This window comes from Neofelis nebulosa, chromosome 9 (assembly GCF_028018385.1).
Source record: "Neofelis nebulosa isolate mNeoNeb1 chromosome 9, mNeoNeb1.pri, whole genome shotgun sequence".
Taxonomy (NCBI): domain Eukaryota; kingdom Metazoa; phylum Chordata; class Mammalia; order Carnivora; family Felidae; genus Neofelis; species Neofelis nebulosa.
The window spans coordinates 114,076,839-114,102,061 of NC_080790.1; the positions used below are offsets into that span (position 1 = coordinate 114,076,839).

General features: G+C 52.1%; 1 protein-coding gene and 1 long non-coding RNA gene across 4 annotated transcripts; one reads left to right on the top strand and one right to left on the bottom strand.

The window, feature by feature from the left end:
- The first annotated feature begins 4,140 nt into the window (after positions 1–4,140).
- LOC131485571 (uncharacterized) lies at positions 4,141–19,680 on the top strand. Its single transcript, XR_009248917.1, has 3 exons — positions 4,141–4,297; positions 12,455–12,826; positions 19,605–19,680. It is a non-coding gene; the product is annotated as an uncharacterized LOC131485571 (long non-coding RNA).
- On the bottom strand, positions 14,065–23,440 carry NRSN2 (neurensin 2). 3 transcript variants are annotated; one of them, XM_058685189.1, is made up of 3 exons: positions 23,252–23,440; positions 18,037–18,231; positions 14,065–15,789 (listed from the first exon to the last, which is right to left on the bottom strand). In XM_058685189.1, exons 1-3 carry the CDS (start codon positions 23,339–23,341, stop codon positions 15,364–15,366), a joined length of 711 nt encoding a protein of 236 aa, XP_058541172.1. In that variant the 5' UTR covers positions 23,342–23,440; the 3' UTR covers positions 14,065–15,363. The 3 variants fall into 3 exon arrangements, with proteins under 3 accessions (XP_058541172.1, XP_058541173.1, XP_058541174.1); XM_058685190.1 differs by lacking the exon at positions 23,252–23,440 and adding an exon at positions 21,502–21,650; XM_058685191.1 differs by lacking the exon at positions 23,252–23,440 and adding an exon at positions 21,345–21,495.
- Between the last annotated feature and the right edge of the window lie 1,783 nt (positions 23,441–25,223).

Genomic DNA, 25,223 nt, shown 5'->3' on the forward strand with positions numbered 1-25,223 from the left:
ACAGGGTTCGGGGCAGGTGCTACTCATCTACCTGGATGATGGCACTTTAGACTGGTCCAGAGTCAACCCATCCACTTTGTCCCTGGAGAAAGCCAAGACTAGGCCAGTGCCCTGGATACTGACTGAGCCCTGATCCTTGACTCTGGTCATAGACTGAGCCCTGTTCCAGACTTTACACTCTTACTGAACTCTAACCTAAAAACTTGGACGGAGACTGAACCCCCATCACTGCTGACAGCCACAGCTAAATCCTGACCCTGGCCCCAAACCAAGCACTGACTTGGTCACTGAAGAGGCACCCACTTTTTCCCATCCTGACCCTTGACCTAAGTTGCAATTCCTGCTCATGACTGAGTTACAATCCTCCAGGCAGACTTAGCTCTAATCCTTTACCCTTGACTCCAGTGCCCCCAGATAAACCCCCAACTGGAGCCCTAGGCCTGGTCTGTCAAGAATCAAGAGTGGTGCTCAGGCCCAGAAGTCAAGAGCTTGGCACTTGGGTGCCTGGGGGGCTCAGTTGGTTGGCGTCCCGCTCTTGGTTTCGGCTCAGGTCATGATCTCACGGCTCATGCGTTTGAGCCCCGCGTTGGGCTGGAGCCTGCTCAGGATTCACTCTGTCTCCCCCTCTCTCACTGCCCCTCCCCTACTCTCACTCTCTCTCTCAAAATAAATAAACAAAGTTAAAGAAAAAAAGAGCTTGGCACTTGCTGGTCTCCCTTCTGGCAGTCTCACCACCACATCCCCTCCCAGCACCACCCCCCCGCCAGCCCCCCTGCAAGGTTGAGGACGGCCAAAGGGCTGGATTGAACCACAAACCACAGCTCCATGGAGGTGTCCTCTGAGTAGCCCAAGACTGTGACTCAGCAGGGTGGGGGCAAGACGTGGAGTCAAGCAGGGCCATGGGGGATGGGCTAGGGCAGGTGCCGTGTCAGTACAGGGAGAGAGAGGACAGTCTCTCTGAGATTAGAGCTGCAGGTGAAGTGTGGGGAGACCCCGGGGTCTGGAGATGGATGGTGCGTGTGGCCGGCCAGGACCACTGAGGCAAAGCAGCCCGGTCTAAGTCCTATCCACCTCCAGCTACCCATTTATCGCCCATTTTTCCATCCCTCGTCCACATCATTCTTTCTCAGAACATCCTTTATTCCCTTCATAACACACAATAGAATTTGGAATTTCACATGTATTTAATTATACATAATCCTTATATATTAATATTAAATATATTAATTAGATACCATCGCATATATATTTTACATATATATGTTTGTCTCCCCCATGAAACTGTAAGCTCCTTTAGGGCAGGCACCTGCTGGTTGGGCTCACCAGCATATTGGTAAGTGCTCAGTAAATTGTAACGAAATGGATTAAATCCCTCCACCTATCTATACATCCCTCATCCATCCATCTACCATTTATTTATGACCTATTCCTCACCATCTATCCATTCAACTTTCTCCTACCATTATTCCATCCTTCCATCTACCCTCCATTTGATCATCATCCATCCATCCATCCATTCATCCATCCACCAGCTACATATCTTTCCAGCATCAATCAAACCATTTATATATTCATTCACTCATTCATTCATTCATTCATTCATTCAACAACTAGGTATTGAATACCCACCTCTATGTCAGGCACTGTTCTAAAGGCTGGGGATATTTCAGTGACAATAACAGATAAAAACGGTGCTTATCTCCTAGTAGAAAGAAGACGTGCAAGGAATAATTAACACGATAAATGCTTACACGATAGGGCATGTTGGAAGGTGCTAGGTGCTAGGGGAAAGAAGTAAAAGTAGAATTGTGGGTAAAGAGGATCCTGAGGATCTTAATCAGTAAGGTGGTCCCCCGGATGCCACGAGACTATCTGGAGGACAAGTTGTTCAGGCCAGGGAATCACTTCCGCAAAGCTCTCAAGGGAAGGCTCGACTGGTTTGCTGAGGCCAAAGGGGGTCAGTGTGGCTGGAGTGGAACAGGTGAGGGGAGGTGGTGGTAGATGACGTCATTGCTAATACAGATTTAGACCATCTGGAGCTTTGAAGGCCTTCGAGAAGACTCTGGGGAGAAAGGAGCGGATGTTGCAATAATTCCGTTGGGAAACGCTGGTGGCTCAGAGCAGAGCAGGGGTGAGATGAGATTGGACTCTGGATATATGTAAACGGTGGGGACAGCAGGGTCGCTGATGTTGCAGATACGGAGAGGAAACAAGAGTTCTCAAGGGTGCCTCCGAGGTTCCTGGGCCTGAACACCTGCAAGTGTGAATCTGCCATCCGATGAACGAGGCCAGGTGGCAGATCGGAAGGTCAGCTTCGGTTGTGTTGAGTCTGAGATGTCGTCCCAACGTCTTCAAGGAGACGTTGGGCAGGCCATCGGATGTATGCACTGGAGTTCAGGGCAGAGGACTAGGCTGACGATGTACATCTGGAGCCATGGGCAGGAAGGAGCAGACGGGGAAGTAAGGGGGACAGCCATCAGAGTGTGGAGTTCCGGACACCAAGCGAGGAGAAGTGTATCAGGGAGCAGGGAGGGGTCAACCATCAAAGGCCGTCGATCAGTCGAGAAGATGAAGACCGAGAATTGAGTGTTGAATTTTGAGTCGTGGTACCCTTGACAACTGCCGTTTCAATGGGTGTGGGATGGGGTGGGCAGGTAGCCACATGATTGAGGTGGATTGAAGAGAGAAGAGGAATTAGAGACAGTGAGAGGATAGACACCTTTTCAAAGACCTTTGCTGCCAAAAGGGGGCTAAAAAAAAAAATGAGTGGTAGCTGTGGGGAGGGCTGTAGGATCAAGTGAAGGCCATTGTCTTGAAGATCCATCCACTTGCGACTCAGCCATGAATCTATTCAGTTGCCATCTACCATACGCTATCAATCATGCATCTATCCCAATATCCATTCCTCACTTGGAAGCTAAGAAACCTGTCCTGAATTTCTACGGGGTACCAACTTCTATGCCCGGGCACTGGAGTTGGGGGCTTGTAGGGCAAGAAACGGGGACCCCGGAATCTGGCACGTAGGAGGTATTCCGTTTAGGTGGATTGGATGATTTAAGACGCAAGGAGACCTGGTGCTCGTCTTCTAGGTGCTGGGTCCAGCAGGAGGACACAGAATGCCTGAGCTGGAGGCATGGTCTGGGTGCCGTATAATACGAACCAGAGAGGGAAAGCATTTTGCTCCAGGACACACTGTGCGTCCGTGATGGAACGGAGATTCACACTCAGGCCTCTTGTCTTTTTTTCTCTTCCAGGGTGTTCCGTCCAAGGGGACAGAAGTTAGCTGGGAGCAAGGAGCGTGTAGGAATGTGGCACTTTCGAGAGGATAGATTTTGATTTTGATTTATTTAATTTATTTTTTTAAGTAATCTCTACATCCAACATGGGGCTGAAATTCACAACCTTAAGATCAAGGGTCACGCAGGCTCCACCGACTGAGCCAGCCAGGTGCCCCAGGAGGATAGATTTTTAAATATTTGTATTTATTTCTGTTTTGGCTCAGAACTCAAAAGGTACCAGGGGTAATACTTGAAAAGTCTCCCTCCCATTACTATCTCCAGCCGCCTACCGCCTCTTTCTGGGGGCAACCAATTTTCTCATGTTTCCTTAAAGACGTAAGGGATGACTATTTTCCCCTTTAAATACAGACGGGAGCATACATTCGCTCCTTCAGATTGCTTTTTTTCTTCCTATTTGACAATTTGTCTTGGGGATTATTTCACATCGGTTCAGAAAAAAACTTCCTGGGGGGCGCCTGGGGGACTCAGTCGGTTAAGCGTCCGACTTTGGCTCAGGTCATGATCTCACAGTTTGTGAGTTCGAGCCCCGCATCAGGCTCTGTGCTCACAGCTCAGAGCCTGGAGCCTGCTTTGTGGATTCTGTCTCCTGCTCTCTCTGCCTCTCCCCCGCTCGTACTCTCTCTCTCAAAAATAAATAAAACGTTAACGTTAAAAAAATTTTTTTTTAAAGTTTGGGCATTTGCACTCTTAATGGAACTTTCTGGGTGATCATCCATCGAGAGTGTGCCAATCTACCCCCTGCTAACAGAGCGTGTGACTGCTTGTTTGCCCACAACTTCGACAGCACAGTGCCTTATCAACGTTTTTCGATCTTTACTCATCTGATTCAGAAAAACGAAAGTGTCTTCACGCAGCTTCCGTATGTTTCTCTTGTTCTGATGGACGAATCTTTTCACATTTTACAGGCACAAAGACGGATGGGGAAGAGGAACTTCTCAGGGCCGGCACCTGCCTTGCTGGGCGCTGAGCACCCCGTCTTGGGAGGTGACCCAGCAGAGGTAAGAGGAGGCCAGGTGTTGGCCTGGCAGGGACTAGGCCTAAGAACAGTTTCAACTCCCGCTGCTTCCTCCATTCTCTCCTCCCCCTCCCTCCAGACGTGCTTCGTGGGCTGGCCAAGGTGTCTGTATCTCCACAGGCCACCCCAAAGGTCCTGCCCCCTCCCTTAGGAAACCTCTTCCTTCTTCCTGTCATTTGACCTTTTGTTGGCCCAGAGCTTCTGGAATGCTGGGCTAAGGTGACATCTAGCCCTTCTACTTGGCCCCACAAGACGGAGAAAACCATAGAATCGTAGGCTATTTCTGCTACTCTGACACTTAGTGACGGTCAAGCCCACACCCCCTCGTCGTGGGGGGAGGCAGGCAGAGTCGTGTAGTGTGTATGTGCCCATGTGCGTATATTGATGTGTATATTCCACGGATGGTATATCTCTGTGGCAGCCTGCGGTCAAGGAAAAAAACGCCTGGGTCTGGAGCCTAGCCGGGCCCGAGTTCGAATCCTCGCTTAGCCTCTAACCAGCCATGTTGTTGGAACAGTCATCTGCCCTCTCTGAGCATCAGCTCCCTTTCTTGTGCTTTTTTTTAATTAAAAAAAATTTTTAATCTTTATTTTTGAGAGAGAGAGACAGAGTGCGAGGAGGAGAGGAGCAGAGAGACAGGAAGGCACAGAGGGAAACACTGAGCTGTCAGCGCAGAGCCCGACGCGGGGCTCGAACCCACAGACCATGAGATTATGACCTGAACCGAAGTCGGCCGCTTAACCGACGGAGCCACCCAGGCGCCCCGCGCTCCCTTTTTTCTAGTTTGTACAAACCAAATTCTTCCTGCCTCAGGGTTTTCATCCTTGCTGCTCCATCTGCCTGGAACTTTTCCACATCTTTCCCGCTTCCTCCTCCTCCTTTGGGTCTCAGGTCAAATGTCACCTCCTCACAGAGGCCCTCCCTGACCACTCATGAAGCATGGGTCTGCCCCAGTCCCTGGGGTCTGTCTCTATTCCGTAACCCTGTCTTAATTTATTCACAGCCCTTGCCAAGGTTTGAGATGACCTCTCCGTGTGTAGTGAATTGTGTATCATCTGTCCCTCCTGCCCCCACCAGAAAGGAAGAACCCAGAAAGCAACAATGTTGCATCCTTATATCTAGCACAGAGTGGGGGGGAGGGGGCTTACTGGGTGTTCAGTGAATGATTGTCTAGAATGAATGAATGTGAAAGTGCTCAGCATCATAAAAGCTCAGAATTGCTGGGCATTTTTTATTCTGTAAATGCAAACCTTTACCCCTGGGCTCCGAGGTCTGAGTTGAGGGGAGCCTTTGTCCTGTGATTGGAAGGGGCAGGACGGGGTCAGGCGGAGGCCTGGGGAGGGGAAAAAACGAGGCCACGCTCATGCTCACAGGACACATGTAGACACCAGGCTGTGCAGGTGCTTGTGTGTGCACGCACGCACACACACACACACACACACACACACCCCTCTTGCACACTCTTCTCCCTGCGGGGACACTGATGACTGCCCAGACTGGCTGGGCCCTCCCAGCTGCCTGGCCTGACTGGTGTCATGTGAGCTCTGAGCTTTGCAACAGCAGGGACCAGTCCACCAGGCACCCGTAGTGCCCAGCCCAGGGCGGGCACTCACGATCGGTGGAGAAGATACATTCGCTTCCTTCCTCTTTCCATCTTCTATTTATTACCCTTCCTGCTCCCCTTCCCCGCCTCCCTCAGGGCCTCCAGTATCAGGCAAGGTGCAGCCCCGATCCCTCCCTCTGCCCTCTCCCCTTCCCTCACACAAGTCTCCACTGAGTGGGTATTAGATGCTGAGGCCTGGCAACTCTTCCTCTGCCGAACTCAGCCCGTGGGCCCCGCCTGGACACACATCTGGTGAATATCCTGTTTTCCTCCCTCCCTCTCCCTTCTGTGACCGCATGTCCTGGGCCAGATGCTTATCAAATCCTATGGGTTCTTCCAGCACCAGACTCCTGATGGCCTGGTGCCCGGGGCTTGGCTTTGAGTCATGGGCTTTGAGGTTTGGTGAGGCTGGGGCAGGAAGCTCATGGGCCCCTGGTGATGCCAACCCAGGCTGAGACTTGGCCCCACCACCACTCCGGCCCACGGAGCACACCTGTGATTAGACACGTGAAGACGTGGCCTGTAACAGGACATGATGTGTCCGAGGTCACAGGGAATGTCAATCTGGAAATTCAACCACGGCGCTGCCCACTTTTGAACACATCTGCTCGGCAATGGAGACACAGACACCGCTGCCCAGTATTACAGGACCAGGGTTTGAATCCCAGCCGTTTACTAGCCGTGTGACCTTGGGCAAACCACAGAGCATGAACGGGGGAGGGGCAGAGAGAGAGGGAGACACAGAACCGGAAGCAGGCTCCAGGCTCTGAGCCATCAGCCCAGAGCCCGACGCGGGGCTCGAACTCACGGAACGCGAGATCGTGACCTGAGCCGAAGTCGGACGCTTAACCGACTGAGCCACCCAGGCGCCCCTCTGAGCTTTATTTTTACTTACACACGGCAGATCCTCAATAAACGTAGCTGCTAAAGAAAGGCAATATGAGTCAGGGCAAATACGCTCTTGAGGGTCTCAATGCGTCCACAAACACACCATTATAATAATTTACACGCCGGCTGGTGTGCGCACGAATGGGTCGCGGTACACGCCCACACAGGCACCATGCTCACTCAAGGGCTTGGGCAGGGGTCCGCCAATTCGCGCATGGATGCGTGTGTCTGTGAATTCACTCGGGCAGATTGTTTTTCCCCAACAATGTACACCATACTTGGGAGGGGGGGGGTTCCAGAGGCTTCTCTGGGCACTGGTCACAGGCAGGACAGACTAATGTGTCCACCTGGGTAAACGTGATATCTGGATATCTACCCAACACCCATATGCTTGCCTGTGTCCGTGTGGGCCTGGGTGAGGGGTTATGCAGATGACCTCATCCTTTATCGGGTTGATTAGTTGGAAGACTCTGGGGGGCATTGGGGTTATTTCTACATCCACAGATGCCAGAGTTATGGAACTTTTTGAACCTGGACGTTTGGGTTCAATGTCACCTGTGTAGCCCTGGGCAAGAGGCCTAAGCACTGTGCTCAGGTTCCTTTTCTACGAGTTGGAGATAGTGGTTACCTCGTTATGGTGGCACAAGGGCGAAAAGAGTTTGTGTGAAATACTAATGGCACAGCATGGCACAGACTGGTGCGGTACGTGCTTCTCTCTAAATCTCCCCGCGTCTGTCCTCTGTGATGTGACTTCACCTGGTCCTTCAATTGCAGCCCTTCCTCTATTATACTGCCATAGTCAGTCTGCAGGGCTGTCCTTTTCCACTAGACTGTGATGGAGGGCAGGACCACGTCTGAGTCATCCATAATTATAACTTGTACATTGCCTGCTAATCTGGACCTCCGATTTCTCCTCTGGCATAACAATAGCTAGCATTTATCGGGCACTCCTACGTGCCAAGCTCTGTGTTAAGCTCATTCGGTCTTCCAAGTATCTCAAGAGGTTGGTGTTCTTGTTGTCCTCGTTAAAAAAAAAATTTTAGGGGCGCCTGGCTGGCTAGGTCAGTTAAGTCTCAGACTTAAGCTCAGGTCATGATCTTGTGGTTTGAGTTCGAGCCCCACGTCGGGCTCTGTACTGACAGCTCGGAGCCTGGAGCCTGCTTCGGATTCTGTGTCTCCCCCTCTCTCTGCCCCTCCCATGCTCATGCTCTGTCTCTCTCTGTCTCTCAATAACAAATAAACCTTAAAAAGAATTTTTAAAAATGTTTTAATGTGTATTTATTTTTGAGCCTGAGCAGGGAGGGGCAGAGAGAGAGTGGGAGACACAGAATCTGAAGCAGGCTCCAGGCTCTGAGCTGTCAGCACAGAGCCCCACTGGGGCCCAAACTCACGAAACTTGAGATCATGATCTGAGCCAAAATCAAGAGCTGGACGCTCAACCCACCGTCCTTTGTTGTCCCCTATTTTAGAGGAAAATAAACTGAGACTCAAAAGGGTTAGGGAATTGCCTTCACTGACACAGGGACTTGAACCCTGGCCGACTGTCCCCCTGTCAGCCTGCCCTCAATATAAGATTTGGGACAAAGAGTTGGGGCAGGAATGTCGCTGATAGTCTGCCTCACAGCTGGCTCTCTCCCTCCACCTCCCACAAATACCTTCCCCATCTCTGTCAATATCGCTTTGTTTGTCTCACCCTGGGGCGTCTCCCTGCCCTGGCACAGCGTCCCCAGAGGCCAGGCAGTGGCCTCAGATCACCTCTTCTTAGATCCAGTTGGGGGTGAGGTGGAGGAGCTCCCCTAGAACTGGGCTTGAGAAGTAACCTTGTCCCCGGGACCATAGGAGTGGGGAGGGTATACAGGACTCAACAGGACGGAGGGTAGCCCCTGGGGTGATGTGGGTTGGGTGCTCAGGCTCTGGAATAAAAGGGGGTGAGGCAGAAGGTGAACCTCCCCCACCAGCCCGTCAGTCCCTCTCCAGCTCAGGTCTCCCCACCTCAGAGAGCAGGGAACTCGGGCTAAAGGAAGAGGGGCTTCCCTCTGACCTAGGGGAGAAGCTGTCAACCGGCTGAGCCGCCACCACCTTGAAGGAACACCAGAGGGCGCCCGAGGCAGCTATGTGCTCTGTGTCTCTTCTGTACCCCCAAGCGCCCCTTGGGTCTCCAGGAGCCACCAAAGCCCAAGGCCCTGTTGGGTTCGGCTCTTGGGGTGGGGGGAGCACCCTCTACATGTCAATTAGGTCAAGCTGGGGTACAGTGTTGTCCAAATTACTGATTTGCTGTCTACTTGTCTCCTCATTTATTGAGAGGATTCAAATCCGTGCCACAGCCTGGAAGCTCCCAGGGAAGTGCCCTGGGGCAACTGGGGGGGGGGGGAAGGGGCTCTTCTCACTCACCTGTTTCCTGGTCTTTTTCAGATGGGAGGATGAACTCCATCTTTTTTTTTTTTTTTTTTTTAATGTTTATTTGTTTTTGAAGGAGCCAGAGACCGAGCATGAGCAGGGGAGGGGCAGAGAGGGAGACACAGAATCCGAAGCAGGCCCCAGGCCCCCAGCTGTCAGCACCGACCCCACTCGGGGCTCGAACTCACGGGCCCTGAGGCACAGTCTGCCGCTTAACCCCGGGCGCCCCCTCTGTTACTCCATCTTGACAAGAACGATCGTTACCATCATGATTATTTTTACCCAAAAATAATTTCCGATCTATAGGAGAGTGGCGAAGGCAATACAGAGAGTTCCTCTATACCCTTCAGCCGCCTCTCCTCACTGTCCTCCAATCAGCGACAGTCTCTTGGTCTTCCTTTGTCTTTCGTGACCTCAACACTTCCGAAGAGTGCTGGCCAGAATGTTTCGTTTCCCAAGGTCAGGTTGCGAAACCCCTTGGGTTTCCCAAGGTCAGGTTGAAGTTATGGAAGTTGGGGAGGAAGAACACCAAGGTTGAAGGGCCTGTCTCCATCACACCATTTCAGGGGGCCATGCTATCACAAGATGTGTTACCAGGGATCCTAACCTGATCCTTTGGTTCGGGTGGTGCCTGACAGATTTCTCCACCGTCAAGTCTCTTATTTTTCCCCTTTCTACATTCCATCTGTTGGAAGCAAAGTGCAACTCACGCTCCAGGGGAGGGGAACCAAGCTTCACCGCCTGGAGAGGAGGACATCGGAGGACAGGTTAAAGCCACCACAGAAATCACACGTGTTTGTGGGGGAGGGAGCTAGAGGCCGTGCAAATATCCCCTTTCACTTTAAAGTTTCACCCCTAATTTGAGCTTTCATAGGTGGGTTTGGCCTGCAGAAATTCTTCCTGTGGTGCTCTGGGAGTGATTTTTCTAATTCTCTCAATAATCCGTTATGCGTATTTTTTTTTTACATTTTATAATTAATCATGCTTTTATTTTTTAATTTTTTTTAACGTTTATTTATTTTTGAGACAGAGAGAGACAGAGCATGAACAGGGGAGGGGCAGAGAGAGAGGGAGACACAGAATCCGAAGCAGGCTCCAGGCTCTGAGCTGTCAGCACAGAGCCCGATGCGGGGCTCGAACCCACGGACCGTGAGATCATGACCTGAGCCGAAGTCGGACGCTCAACCGACCGAGCCACCCAGGCGCCCCAATCATGCTTTTTTAAAAGTGTATTTATTTTGAGAGAGAGAGAGAGAAGGTGCACACCAGCGGGGGAGGGGCAGAGAGAGAGGGAGAGAAAGAATCCCAAGCAGTCTCCATCCACACTGTCAGCGCAGAGCCCATTGTGGGGTTCGAACCCACAAACAGTGACTGAGCCCCCCAGGCGCTCCTACCGTTAATCATGTTTTAAAGTGTAGTACATCCTCCGTGGTGGAAAAGTGAAAGTGAGTGGAAGCATATGCGGTGTCAGTCTCCCTTCCAGGCCTACCCCCGCCACCCTGTCCCCAGTCTCCTCCCCGAGGCAACCAGTCAACAGGGATTTCACACATGCCCAGGCTACGTCCACCAATATTCTCCTTTTTCCACAAACGGTTTGAAAGTATTCATAGAATTCCGCACCCTATACCTTTCCATCTAACAATATCACTTGGACATCAGTCCAGATCAGTACTTAAGGATTTTCTCCTTCTTTTACACGGTGTTCCGGTGTCCCTGTAACATAGATGTGCCCTGCTTTATTAACTAAGTCCCCTACCAATGAGCATGTCGGCTGTTTCCAAATGTCTTCTCTTACAAACGATACTGCCGTGTTCCTGCATGTGGAATTGAACCTATAGGTATACCTGCACGAGAGGGAGGGACCAAAGGGCATGAGTATTTTCCATTTGGATATTGCCATACTGCGTTTCTTGGAGTAGGGGCTGGTTTACACCCTGTGTTAGTTTCCTAGGGCTCCTCTGCAAAGTACCTCAAACTACGTGGCTTAAAACAACAAAAATGTGGGGCGCCTGGGTGGCGCAGTCGGTTAAGCGTCCGACTTCAGCCAGGTCACGATCTCGCGGTCCGTGAGTTCGAGCCCCGCGTCAGGCTCTGGGCTGATGGCTCGGAGCCTGGAGCCTGTTTCCGATTCTGTGTCTCCCTCTCTCTCTGCCCCTCCCCCGTTCATGCTCTGTCTCTCTCTGTCCCAAAAATTAAAAAAAAAAAAAAAACACAACAAAAATGTATTGTCTTACAGTTTAGGAGTCTGGAAGTCTGAAATCGAGGAGTTGGCAAGGCCATTCTCCCTCGGAAGCCTTTAGGGAAGAAGGCTTTTTTGCTTCTAGCTTCTGGAAGTTACAGGCAACCCCTAGTTTTCTTGGGCTTATAGACGTATCACTCCAGACTCTGCCTGTCTTCACATGGCCGCCTGCCCTCTGTGTGTGTCATCTCCAAATTGCCCTTTCTTACTGGAACACTGATTATTGGATTAGGGCCCATCCTAATCTAATAGGACCTCATATTAACTTTATTATATTTGCAAAGACTCTATTTCTTTAAAAAAAAAAAAAAGGATTTTATTTTTAAGTAGTCCCTACACCCAGTGTGGGGCTCGAACTCACAACCCTGAGATCAAGAATCACATGCTCTACGGACTGAGCCAGCCAGCTGTCCCACAAAGAGCCTATTTCCAAATAAAGTCACAGTCACCAACTCCAGATGGACATGAACTTTAGGGAAACAGTATTCAACCCGGTACATATTCCCACTGGCAAACTATGACAGTGAAACAGCCTGCTTTGACATTCTTCAAGGAGTCACGTGACAGTTGGTATTGTTGGGAATTCACTTTGGTTATTGGATTCTGCTTCTCGGAAATAAGATACTCTGTGGGGATGGGGCTCTGTGGGGGCGTGGGATTTATTGGGGTTACAAGAGCAGGGTCAGCTTCCTACGGGGCAGCTGGAAAGAAAAGCTCATGTGACATAGATCTTCTGGGGTGGATGTGTACCTCCCTTTTCTGGGCCATTTTGTCAATGTGAAATTCTATCCCTGATCCTGATCAGCTGTGGGCACTAACCCAGAGTACCCAGGTCAGAGGTCACGCACGGCCACTCACGGGTTGTTCCCTGGGAATGTTTTGTCTTGGGCAGCGCCTAGTCAAATTCTGAAACAGATACAAATGTTTAAAAATAGGTACGTTTCAGATAAAAATTTGGATTCTAGCTTCTCTGGAAAGAAATGTCGGTTAACACTGTGCTCGCATTTCCACAGGGCAAGAAACATTCCTGAATACATTTACTGGCATTTGATATCGTCTCCCCAGCTCTGGGCCTTCAAACCAAGGGGCAGTTCAGTGCAGTGGCGCAGGCTGTGGACTCAGGAGCCCGACTGCCTGCATTTGAATCCCATCTCTTCCCCTTGCTACCTGTGTGTCCTTGGGCAAGCTGCTCCGTGTTCCCGAGCCTCACCGTCGTTCTCTATAAAACTATGATTGATTGATTCAACCCATTTTATTGAGTATCTACTATGTGCCAGACATTTTCTAGGCACTTGGGACATGCCAGTAAATAGAGCAAGGAAAAATCCTCCTTCTTGTGGAGATCATACTGCGGCAGGGGGTAGACAAGTGGCAAACACTAATAGGTAAGTGATATAGTATACTGAAAGGTGATAAATGCTATAGGAAAGCAAAAACCAAACTCCAAAGGGAATAAGGAATGGGGGCATGGTCGCATTTTACAACAGGCTGTTCAGGGAAGGCCTCGCTGAAAAGGGGGGCGTTTGTGCAGACTTGAAGCGGGTGAGGGAGTTGGCCCGCTGGTGAGCTGGGGAAAATGTATCAGCAGAAGGAACAGCTATGCAAAGGCCTGGGGCAGAAGCTGGCCTTGATGTTGGAGGAACAACAAAGAGGCGGGAGAGGAGACAAGGAGGGAGAGAGCTGAGGTCACAGGGGAAGAAAGGGGGAAGCGAGTGTCAGTAAATCATGTAAGACCTTACAGGCCACCCAAGACTTTGGTTTTACTCTGTGAGATGGAAGCCATGGAGGTTCTGAGCAGAGAAAGGGCATGGTTATACCCGGATCTGTCTGCTCTGCTGAGGTTAGACTTGGTGGGGGGGGTGAGGGAGCACAGAGGGGGAAAGCCGGGAGACTGGGGAGACCAGGGAGAAGCTGGTGCAATAATCTCAGAGAAAGTCAATGGTGGCTCAGGCCAGGGAGAAGCTGAAAGGACGGTGAGGAGGGGTGGGGTCAGGCTATATTCCCAAAGTGGGCTAGCCTCCGGGTTGGATTGGAGCATGAGGAAAAGACAGGAGCCAAGTTCGCTCCAGGGGTTTGGCTAGAGCAAGCAGGGGGCTGGGGGTGGGTAGTTCCTGCAGGGGTGGATCTGGAGGGGAGGGTTGACAGGAACAGTTTGGGATAGTTGGGCGAGGCCTCAACCCTCAGGCAAAGGCGGTTGGAAATACAAACCTGCAGCCTGGGAGCAGGGTTTGGGGAAAATAATCTGTTTGTAAGGCACTGAGAGCGCCCGGTGTTCCTTAAGTGCTAGTAGGGGTTAGCTGTTCCTGTTGCCCAGCTTTGGCTCCGGCTCTCTCTCCCAGTACTCCTGGCTTCATATCCCTCTCGGGGATGGGAGCAGTGAGGATGCTGGAGAAATTTCCTTCCCAACAAATTAGCATGTAAACCCACCCTTGGGTCGCTTCTCTGATCATTAGTTAAGTCATCTGTAAAACGAAAACAACAGTCCCCTTTCTCGGAGAATTAGCGTGAGACGCGAATGCGAAATAGTAGATGTTAAGTGCCCAGCACCTGGTAGGTGCTTTAACAGTCTTTTCTCCTCCTTACCCTTGTCCCAAGCTCAGGGAGAAAAGAAACAAAGTCAGTATCCATCCCAGCTGTTTATTGAAAGGGAAGGCAAGACGGAAGGGGTGGGCAGGATGGGGAAGGGGCGTGGGGCACCAGGGCAGTAGTGCCAGCCGGGTGGGGGAGAACGGAGGACCCTCCCGGGAGACCCCCTCCAGGCTGGAGGTGCGACCGAGGGGGGAGGGTATGGGGCGGAGGCCATCGGCGCCTCTCTCCGGCTGCCTTGGAGCTCCCTCTAGTGGTGAGAATGGAGATGATGCGTCTGGCCAGGGAGGCTGCAGGACGGAGGTGCTTGCTGGGGGCCCAGCAGGGCACATTTGTTACAGGGTGAGGTCAGGACCTGTGGGTAACCTGTGGGTGATGGTTTCTAGATGAGTGGATTTTCAGCGGCAAAGACATCCCAGTTCTCCTGACCCCTGGCTCTTATAAACCATTTAAACGCATGTCCAAATCATCTTCTGAGCCACCAGGGACCATCAAGCCTCTAGCCAGGCTCTCTGGGCCCAAACTGTCCCCCAACCCTTGAGGCCCCCTGGAAGCCAGGAAGCTGTCCAGCAGGCCCCGTGTTCCATATGTGTAGAACAAGAGCTGGCCCAGGAGGAGGCTGAAGATGTGGGTCCTAATTCCTGCAGACTGCCAGCCTCCCCCAGTCACCTCATCTGTAAACTGGGGCTAATAATAGCCCACAATGGGGGGGAGAGGGGGACTGAGGGGCTCTGATGCCAAAATGGACGTCGAAAACGTTCTGAAGGAGGTGACTGTTTTCGCACCATCCTGGAGAAGTCCAAGTGGGGGTTTTTGACCCATCCTCAGGCATCCTGGGGCAGCTGACAGATGAAGGGTTTAGGGAAAGAGGATGACCGTACCACCTTTCCCCCCAACATTGCCTATGGAGAGTAATGCTTTTATCTGGGTAGAATAGGAAAGTCATGGAACTCCAGAATCTGAGCCAATCCCCTCATAGTACATAGACAGGAACTGATGGTCTGCAAGGGTAAGGGGTTTGCCCAAGGTCAGAGTAGAATAAGGATAGATTAAGGGGGATGTTTTCTACTCCTGAAGGGCCTTGAAAAGGAGGGAAGTTTGGGGAGGACTTGGGGAAAGTTGGCATCTTGGATGAGTTGGGGCCCCATCCCTGGGAAGGGGCACTGGGATCTGAGCTCCAGCCTCTCTGACCTGGAGCTGGATCTTATGGGGGCATAAGTGAAAGGGACCTGCTTCTCAGGGAGAAGTTAGGGACATAGTTGGAGGGCAGGGTGTGATGGGACAGAGGAATGGTCCAGACCCCAGGTCTGGCTTCCCCTCTAGCCTTGTGGGCAGCTCAAGAGTCCCTCTTGGGCTGGATGGTCTGCACAGAGGATTGCCCAAAGGGGCTGGCAGGTGGTGAAAACCAAGACTGGCCATTGGCATCGCGGAAGATGGGGGACAGCTGTTGCTCTGGCTCGTCCCCGAAGATCTCCACGTGGCCATCAGCTTCGGTGTCCAAGGGTTCTGCCTTGGTGTCCTGGCTCAGCCAGCCGGCCACAGCCCAAACCAGGCAAATGGCCAGCAGGATCCCAGCCGCCACGCAGAGTACCGTGCCTGCCAAACGGCAGGTGCCCAGGGCCTGGTTGTAATCGGCTGCCCGCTGATCCAGCACCAGGAATTCCCCCTCTCCGATGCCCTCCAGCTTGGGGGGCACTGCGTAGCCAGTGGTCAGGGCCGCCACACCCAGCAACAGAAGAAGGGTCCCCGTAGACAGGCTGATCTGGAGAGAGGCAGACAGATTGGGAGGTAGTCAGGGTCAGTGGGGAGCCCCAAGGTGATCCCAAGTGGACTTAAATGTAACTCCTTGGTCTAACCTTAGAGATGGGAATCACAGGGGAGTCACAGAACATACCTTCTAGGACCTAATTGATGAGGGGCACAAGATATCATGTTCTGTTGGGAATCTTGAGGCCCCTTGATCAATGTCCTTCCTGACTCCCACTTAGGAACCACTTAGTAGGTTTCTCCTGCCCACCTTGAGTTTCCCGCCATCATTATTTAGGCCCCATCTCTTCTCTCTGTCCCATCTACCCCCATCTCTCTGTTGGGATAACTCCTACACATCCCCCAGATCTCATCTCAAACCTCACCTCCTCAGGGAAGCCTTCCAGGATGCTCCTGGAGTGGGTCACGTCCCCTGCTTTGGATTCATACAAACACTGCACGTTTGTTCTTCAGTGCACTCACCTTGGCGCACACTTGAACATCTACTTTCTTTCCCATTTATTTATTTTCTACACTTTATTTATGTTGAGAGAGGGAGCACGCACGCTCAAGAATGAGTGGGGGAGGGGCAGACGAGAGAGAGAGAGAGAGAGAGAGAGAGAGAGAGAGAGAGAGAAGCCCAAGCAGGCTCCGTGCTCAGCACGGAATCTAGACTCAGGGCTTGATCTCACAAACCGTGAGATCATGACCTCAGCTGAAATCAAGAGCTGGACACTTAACCAACTGAGCCCCCCAGATGCCCCTTGCACATGTACTTTTGTTACCGTGTAAGCGATGTCTGCCTGCCCCGCTGGAAAGAGGGCCCGGGGAGCTATGACAACAGACACTGTCTGTTTTGGGTCACGCAGTGTCTTCCTAGCACGGTGCCGGTAAAGAGCAGGAGCTGAGGGAATGTTTGCAGAATGACTAAACGAAGCACAGCTAGGAGCTGCTAGAGAACAGGGACCGCATCTTGAATTCTCTGTGCGCAAGAGCCTCGTTCCCTGCCCGGGAATTAGAAGATGCTCAAAATTTTAAGCTACGGACTCACTTTTCTTTTGCTCTTCCCTGATCACCCCAGGCACTGACAGTATCTCCTCTCCTGGCACCCTCTGATCCTTTGGCCTGGGGTTGTGCATTCACTGCAGATAGCTTGACACTTTGCCTCCCCCCCTGGAGAGAAGCCATTTGAAAGCAGAGGGAAAGGGACCCCTGCCTCGGTCTCCGTACAGTATTTAGCAAAGAGCTACGCCCAGGGTAGGCACTCAGCTCACTGACATCTCCACACCTTTCCCCACACTGTGTGCCCTGACTGACCTCTCTCCCTGGTTGTTAGAGACACCGATTGTTTCCCCCCTGTCTTCCCCGGCCTGGCAACAGCACCCCAATATATCACTGTGAAACCACAGTAGGATTTAACGGAGATGAACCCCAGTTCATGCCAGTCAGTATCTACTTTTCCTGTGGCCATAGTAATCAGTTGAGAGACGGGCAAGTGACTCAGTCAGAGCCAATGCAATGCTTGACAGGACTTCCGGAAATGAAAAGCATTGTTTTTGTTTTTGTTTCTGAAGGAAAGGCTGGAGGAAATTCTGATTTCCCGTGGGTAGTGTGGAGGGAAACCCAGAGGGTCAGCAAGGTAGCAGCTACCTGGGGATCCTGAAACCTAGCAGGGGCCACCTGGATGGGGGCGCCACGGGGAGCCTAAAGACTAAGAGAAATCTTGAGTCCTCGGGGTGCCGGTTTGCACTGCTGGATTGAACCTTACCTGAAGTTGCTCCACCTCTGGTCTACTGTTTAAATCCATTTGAGTTGTGTGTGTGTGTGTGTGTGTGTGTGTGTGTGTGTGTGTTTTCAAGATTTTATTTTTAAGTAATCTCTACACCCAGTGTGGGGCTCAAACCTACAACCCAAAGATCAAGAGCTGCACGCTCTACCGGCTGAGCCGGCCAGGCGCCCCAAATTTGTATGGTGTTGAATGACTTATCAACAGTAGCCATTTGGCAATTTTTTTTTAAGTAGGCTCCACACCCAAGGTGGGGCTTGAACTCATGACCCTGAGGTCAAGAGTCGCATGCTCTACCGACTGAGCCAGGCAGGCACCACCTCCCCCCCACCAGTTGGGTGTTTGTTGCTGTTGTTGTTTGTTGCACAAGCAAGACGCCTATATCTGCTATATCATCCCTCTCCTTTCTGTCCACTGATCCCATGTCCTCTCTGCAGTCACAGGAAATCACATGAGTTGTTCCTCCTCTGGCCTTACCTTCCAGCACAGTGAGGGCCAGGGTCGGCGGGGACACAGGACAGGAGGCCCCTCAGGGTCATCGCTGAGGGCCATACCTGCGCAGTCTTCATAGAAAAGGTGCAGATAGGAGCGGACCCCATACCATTTGCCGTCTTCCACGTTGGGGCCGCGGCTACAGCCGCAGGAACGGTCACAGTTTGGCATCATGGATCTCTGTGGAGGAAGCAAGGTGCAGTGGGCAGAGGGCCCAGTGAAACCCTCCCAGGCCCCCTGAATCTTTGTACCTCCTCCGCTCTTCCTCCCATTTTAGATAACCCACACTCATAACACAGCCCGGCTTTCTAGATGCTGGTTTGTCTTTCCCCACGTACACTGTGAATGAGCCAATGCGCAGGAACACTGAGCCCAGTGCTTGACAATTGTAGGTGCCAACAAATTGTACTTGTTTAGTCTGGAAGCCACCCAGTGGCTGGCACTGTGGGTTCGGGAGCCTGACTGACTGGGTTGGAATCCCAGATCCACCACTTCCTGGCTGTGTGACTTTAGACAAATGCTTTCACCTCTCCAAACCTCGGTTTCCTCATCTGTAAAGCAAGGCTGATAATCACACCCGCTTCACACTGTATCTGAGGCCAAGGAATGGCAACTGTTGTAGTTACTATTCCTGTAATTTCTTCATTATTATTTTTAATCCTAAACTTTTTGAGCTTCATATCTGGAGTAAGAAGTTCTCATCCCTATCTCCCCTCAAAACCTTCCCCATTTTCAGGGTACTCTTGGGGGTGACTGTCATGGCTGACACTTTGCCCAATCAGGCCGAGCTCCCAAGGTGCAAGGCTCTAAAAAAAAAAAAAAATCCCTCCCCAGGGCTGCCCCTCACAAAGCAACAGCCTCCAAGTCCCAGGAAATCTTGACTCCAGACATGGTGAAAGCCAGGGGCCCTCCGAGGCTCAAGGGTTGTTAGATTTCTAGGGAAACCTATCTACGAGCCCCTCTTTTTTTTTTAATTTTTTTTAATGTTTATTTATTTTTGAGACAGAGAGAAAGCATGAATGGGGGAGGGTCAGAGAGAGAGGGAGACACAGAATCTGAAGCAGGCTCCAGGCTCCGAGCTGTCAGCACAGAACCCGACGCGGGGCTCGAACTCACGGACCGTGAGATCATGACCTGAGCCGAAGTCGGACACTCAACCGACTGAGCCACCCAGGCGCCCCGAGCCCCTCTTTTTTAATAAGACATTTTTATTGAGGTGTAATTGACATATAACATCATATTAGTTTCAGGTGTACAGCATAATGATTTGGTATTTGTAATGATCGCCATAAGTCTAGTTAACATCTGTTACCATGCGTAGTTACCAATAAATTTCTTTCCTTGTAATGAGAACTTTTAAGAGCAACTCTCTTAGCAACTTTCAGATATGCAGCACAGCATTATTAACTGCAGTCACCATGCTGTACATCATGTCCTCGTAACTTACTTGTTTTCTAACTGGAGTTTGTACCTTTGGCCACCTTCACCCGTTTTGCCCACCCCCCACCCCCGCCTCTGGCAACCGCTAATCTTAAGAATCTCTCTTTTCACAGATGGAGACCCTGAGGACTGAGTCACGGAAAGTACTTGCGTATGACCACACGGAGAGGACTAAAACCAAAGTGGGGGATGGGGAGAGGGGTGGGTTGGGGGAAAGCGGGGTTTGTGAGGGGGACGGACTGGGCTCCTGCACCAACACCCCTGAACAGCTTCAAACAAAATAAAGCAAGGCACTTCTACTGAAAGATAAGATAATTTCTAGCCCTCCTCCCCCTCAATTTCCAATCAATGTGGCCTTCAGTTTCCTGCATAGAGAGACTCACCAGCACACACATACACAGTACAGACAGGCGCGCGCGCGCGCGCGCACACACACACACACACACACACACACATCAGAGACGCACAGATTGACGCACAGACACACAGCAACACGGATACACAAACATGGCAGAAACATACCCCCGCAGGCACACATACACCACATAGAGACACGCACAGGACACAGAAACAGACACACAGACACCCACATTCAAAGACACGCCACAGACAAACAAGAACACACAAAGACACGCAGAGCGTAAGCGTGTGTTGGGGCGATTCTTGGAGTCCCCAGGGATCCACACAAGCGCCAGATGGGCTCTTCTCAAGGCCTGTCTATAAATCGCGGTTCTTCACCATCCTCACTCAAAACTCGGGGAAAAGGAAGAAAAGGAAAGGGCACAATTTTTTTTCTTTGGACAGAGGATGGGAAAAGGCATAGACCAAAAACGAAAGACGGAGGAAGAGGGCGAGTGGTCCCCGGAGAGAACAGGAATCTCCCTGAGAGGTGGGGGGCGGGGTTCCCAGGGGGTGTGGCCAGCGAGGGACCCTCCCCCCGGCCGCGGCTCTCTGGAGGCCCCGGGTAGAGGGGGATGCATGGGGGCCAGAGGGGCAGTCAGAGTCAAAGCGGCGACTATTAAAAGACCCTAGGGGAAGGGGCAGGGAGGGGACGCCCCGAGGGGACGCCCCGGAATTGTTGGTCTGGATTAGCTCCTCCCCTGCAACTCTCACGGTCCCTCTCCCCCAAATACACCTAATCACTCAATCTTGCTGGCAATGGGGAAGGAAGGTGACCTTGGCGCTGCCTCCCCGTCGGCCTGGCCCCTCCTCCTCCCCTGCCGAGGTTGCGGGGAGGGGGTCGGGCGGTCAGGGGGAGGGAGAGGGAGGATGCTCGGGACACCGCGCGGATACCCGGGACGTGGGTTGCCATAGGAAACGCTGGGGAGGTGTCCCTAGGCGGGAGGAGGGTGGAGCTCGGCGACGGGGGGAGCGGGAAGAGGAGGGGGCTGCAGAGTCCGAGGGGGGAGACTGCGGCGGAGGCCGGCGGAGGGAGGCGTACGCGAGAGTGACAGGCGGGACGGCCTGAAGATGGATGGAATCTCTCGCCGGCACGGCCTCGCTCAGTTCTCCTTCCCAGACCCCCAGACCCGCCCGCCTCAGTGTCCGGCGCAGCCCAGGCTGGGAGTAGGGGCTCCCTCCTGGGGGGCGAGGCCAGCGAAATCCGGCCAGTTCCTCCCCTCTCTCCACCGCACCACTGTTTCTGACCGGACCACCAGTTCCCTGGGCGAGATTAACTGCATCCTTTCTCCCAGGGGGAAACCGAGGCACGGAGGGGTGGGGATGGGTTTTAGGAGAGAGGTGGCTACGGGTCTTGTCCTCTGAAGCCTCCTCCCATCCTCTCAGCCCTGAGGGGTCTCTGGGCGAGGCGGCTGGTGAGACCTCTGCCCCCTGCTGCTTCTCTGGGACCTCACCTCCTAAAGCCCGAGGCAACGCCGAGGCTTGGGCGCCGCCGTCCCGTCCGGGGCTGGACGTGGCCGTGCTGGGGATGCGGGCGGGGTGGGGTTCCCCGGAACCCGGGAGAAGGCGGAGTGGGGGGTCGGGCCCCGCGCGGAGCAGGGCTGAGCTCACCTCTCTGCCTGCGGTCTCCGCGGAGCGGGAGCCGGAGCGAGAGAGCCGAGCCGAAGCTGGTTCTGTCGGCGCCTGCGCCGCAGTCGGGGGCGGGGGTGACACGAGGGTGGGAGGGGGGCGCCCGCCCCACGGCCTGGCTCTGCAGATGGCGCACCCCTGCAGGATGGAGAGCCCCTGTCTCTTTCCAGAGTTCCCTTCTCTCTCTGAGACCCCAGACCCCTCGCGGAAACCCCCAGGCCTCCCTGGAACCCACCCCTCCCGCAGCCCCTGAAACTCCACATCTGACTCTCCATCACTCCCTCAATCTCCCATCCCTCTGCCTGAAGACCCTCGCCTTCGCTGAGCCCTCACTTCCTCCTTGTAGCCTCACTCCCCTCTCTGGGTCTCCGTCCCCTGCATGGAGCCCCTAAGCCAGTAGACAAACGCTCCTCTTGCAGAGCCCTCCCCCCCCCTTCTCCAGAGACTCCAGCTCTCTCTCTCTCAGCCCTCACCCATGGCTGAGCCCCATCTCGCTCTCAGGGGCCCCCTACCTCTCCCTGGGGCCCTCACCTCTCACTGAGTCCCCTATCCTCTCTCCACTCTCTTTTCCTCTTTGAGCCCCTGTCCCTTGCTAAGGATCAGCCCCTCTCATCTTGAGAAGGGAGCTGGGGTTGGGGAGAAGGGGTTGGGAGAGAAGCTTCATGTCTCCTCTGGAAGGAGCCAATGAGATGGCCTCCCTTGTTCTTGCTTCTAACCTACGGCGAGTTCCACCCTGGGCAGCGCGTGCCTATGGCCCATCTCTCTGGACAGCTAGGCCTTGGCAATTGTGTCTGCTTCATTCCTTGTCACGTGCCCACAGCCTTGGTTTTGTCCCACACTTGCTGCTGTGTGCTCTTAGGAAAGTCACCGCACTGCTCTGAGCTTCTTCAGGCACCATTGCACAAACATGCCTTCATGCCTTGAGCATGCATTCTATCTCTCCATGTGCTGGGGGCAGGGACACAGGGATGAATGAACTCTGCGAGATGAGGCCAGATCTTTTTCGTTCACTGCTGTATCCCAGAGCCTCACGTATTGCTTGGCATTGAGTAGGCAGCTCAACAAACATTCACTGAACACAGACTAGTAATAGTAACAAATATATGCTGCTTGTTATGTGTGAAGGGCTTGTCTAAGTGCTTTACAGGTACTACTTAGTCTAACTATGTGTGTGTGTGTGAGAGACAGAGGCAGGCAGACAGACAGATGGACAGAGACAGGAAGTCCTGGAGCCCCAAACTAAAGGCCTCAAAGAGTGACAGGAGGTGAAGCTGAAGAAGCATTGGAAATGACCTGTGCCGGTTTTAAAACATGGCAACAAATTCTTTAGCACTTCTCCCATGGAGGGCTGGGGTCCACGTACCCTCTGTTAGTATCTTGGGTGAGCTGATGACTGCCTGGGACAAGTGAGGCTCTGACTCCCAAGGCTAGGACATAAAAGAACATGCAGGGGGGCGCCTGGGTGGCTTAGTGGGTTTGGGCATCTGACTTTGGCTCAGGTCATGATCTCGCGGTTCTTGAGTTCGAGCCTCGCGTCAGGCTCTGCGCTGACAACTCAGAGCCTGGAACCTGCTTCGGATTCTGGGTCTCCCTCTTTCTCTGCCCCTCCCCTGCTCATGCTGTCTCTGTCTCTCAAAAATAAATAAACGTTAAAAAAAAAAAAAAGGATGTGCACTTCCCCTGGAACTCTAGCTCTTGGAGACGAGAGGAGCCATGCAAGAAGTCTGTTTACCTTGAGGCTGCCATGCTGTGAGGAAGCCAAAAGCACATGGAGAGCCCACGTGAAGCAACCATTCCCAGCGGACCTTGCTCTTTCAGTCATTCCAGTTGAGGCATCAGATAAGTGAGTGAAGAAGCAACCAGATGATTCCAGTCCACAGCTGTTCAAGTCAGTTTCAGCTCCGATGGTAGTGCAGAGGGTTCTGGAAGTTCTGGAGGCAACAGGAAGGGATGAGGTCAAGCGTACAGGAGGATAGGCTGGCCTTGAGCCAGCACAGGAAGGATCCAGTATTCTCTGAGACCGGGGGAAAGGAGAGAGGGTGGCCACTGAGAAGAGATACAGCGTAGCGGTTGTGAGTTGAACTCTGGAGTCTTTCAGGTCCAGGTTTGAATCTTGGTTCTGCCACTTGGTACTCCCATGATTTAACGGCTCTGAGCCTCAGTTTCCCTGACCGTAAAATAGAGGTAATATTAGTAGTTGCCTTTCAGAAGAGTTGTACGAGTGAAATGAGGTGTTCATATAAGACCCTTAGTGTAGCACCTGGACCAGAGTAATAACTCAACAAATTGTCCCTAATACTAGTATGGTCACCTTAGTTTATAGGTGACGAGGGTAGGAAGTTGAGTGACAAGACATCTGATAAATCGAATGCTCTGGAGAAAAACAAGAAACATCATCCACTAAGAGGAAGGTTTATGGGTGGCTCAGTCAGTTAAGCGGTTAAGTGTCTGACTCTTGATTCTGGCTCAGGTCAGGATCTCGCGGCTCATGGGTTCAAGCGCCATGTTGGGCTGTGCGCTGACAGTGTGGAGCCTGCTTGGGATTCTCTCTCTCCCTCTCTCTCTCGGCCCCACCCCTCCTTGCATTCTCTAAGCAAACAAACAAAGAAACAAACAAACTTAAAAAAAAAAGAAGAAAGAAAGAGGAAGGTTTTAGGAGTACCGGATGGCTCAGTCAGTGGAACATGCAACTCTTGGATCTTGGAGTTGATCTTAATTACTTTAAATTTTTTAAACAGTCACATGTGGCTAGTGGCCATCATATTGGACAGTCAGGTGTCGGTGGGACAAACTTGCTGCCAAACTTGATCGTGGGGTAGTGAGTTTGAGCCCCACGTTGGGTTTAGAGGTTACTTAAAAAATAAAATACGATGGGGCGCCTGGGTGGCGCAGTCGGTTAAGCGTCCGACTTCAGCCAGGTCACGATCTCGCGGTCCGTGAGTTCGAGCCCCGTGTCAGGCTCTGGGCTGATGGCTCAGAGCCTGGAGCCTGTTTCTGCTTCTGTATCTCCCTCTCTCTCTGCCCCTCCCCCGTTCATGCTCTGTCTCTCTCTGTCCCAAAAATAAATAAAAAAAAAATAAATAAATAAAAATAAAATACGAAATAAAAAGAAAGAGAAAGTTTTAGTTCAACAGGAGGCTTAAAAAGGGTGGTGAACCAGCCACAAAAGGCCATATATTGTATGTTTCCATATATATGAAATACCTAGAGTCCAAAAATCCAGAGACAGAAAACAGATTAGTGGTTCCTAGAGGCTAGGGGAAGGGAGGAATGGAGAGTGGCTGCTTAATGGGTTTCCTTTCAGAGTGATGGAAATATTCTAGAACGAGATAGCGGTGATGGATGCACAACATCGTGAATGTACTATCATTAGGGAGAAATTTTATGTTATGTATGTTTTACCACAATTTTTAAAGGGTGGTAAAGATTTGGAATGATCAGTAATAATGATGGTGTTGGTGGGGACGGATATCACTTACTGAGCATTTACTATGTGCCAGGGTAATTTATCTTCTCAGCAACCTTATGACGCCACTTGCCTGAAGTCGTTCATTCACAATGTGGCAGAATCTGAATTTGCTCTGATCGCTCTGAGGCCATGATCTGTAGAAGCCACAGCATGCGCGGCTGTGACTTTCTTCGGCAGTGTCAGGAGACCTGGGAATGAAGAAAGAGGCTGCTGGTACCCCAGCTCCTGGGGTAGG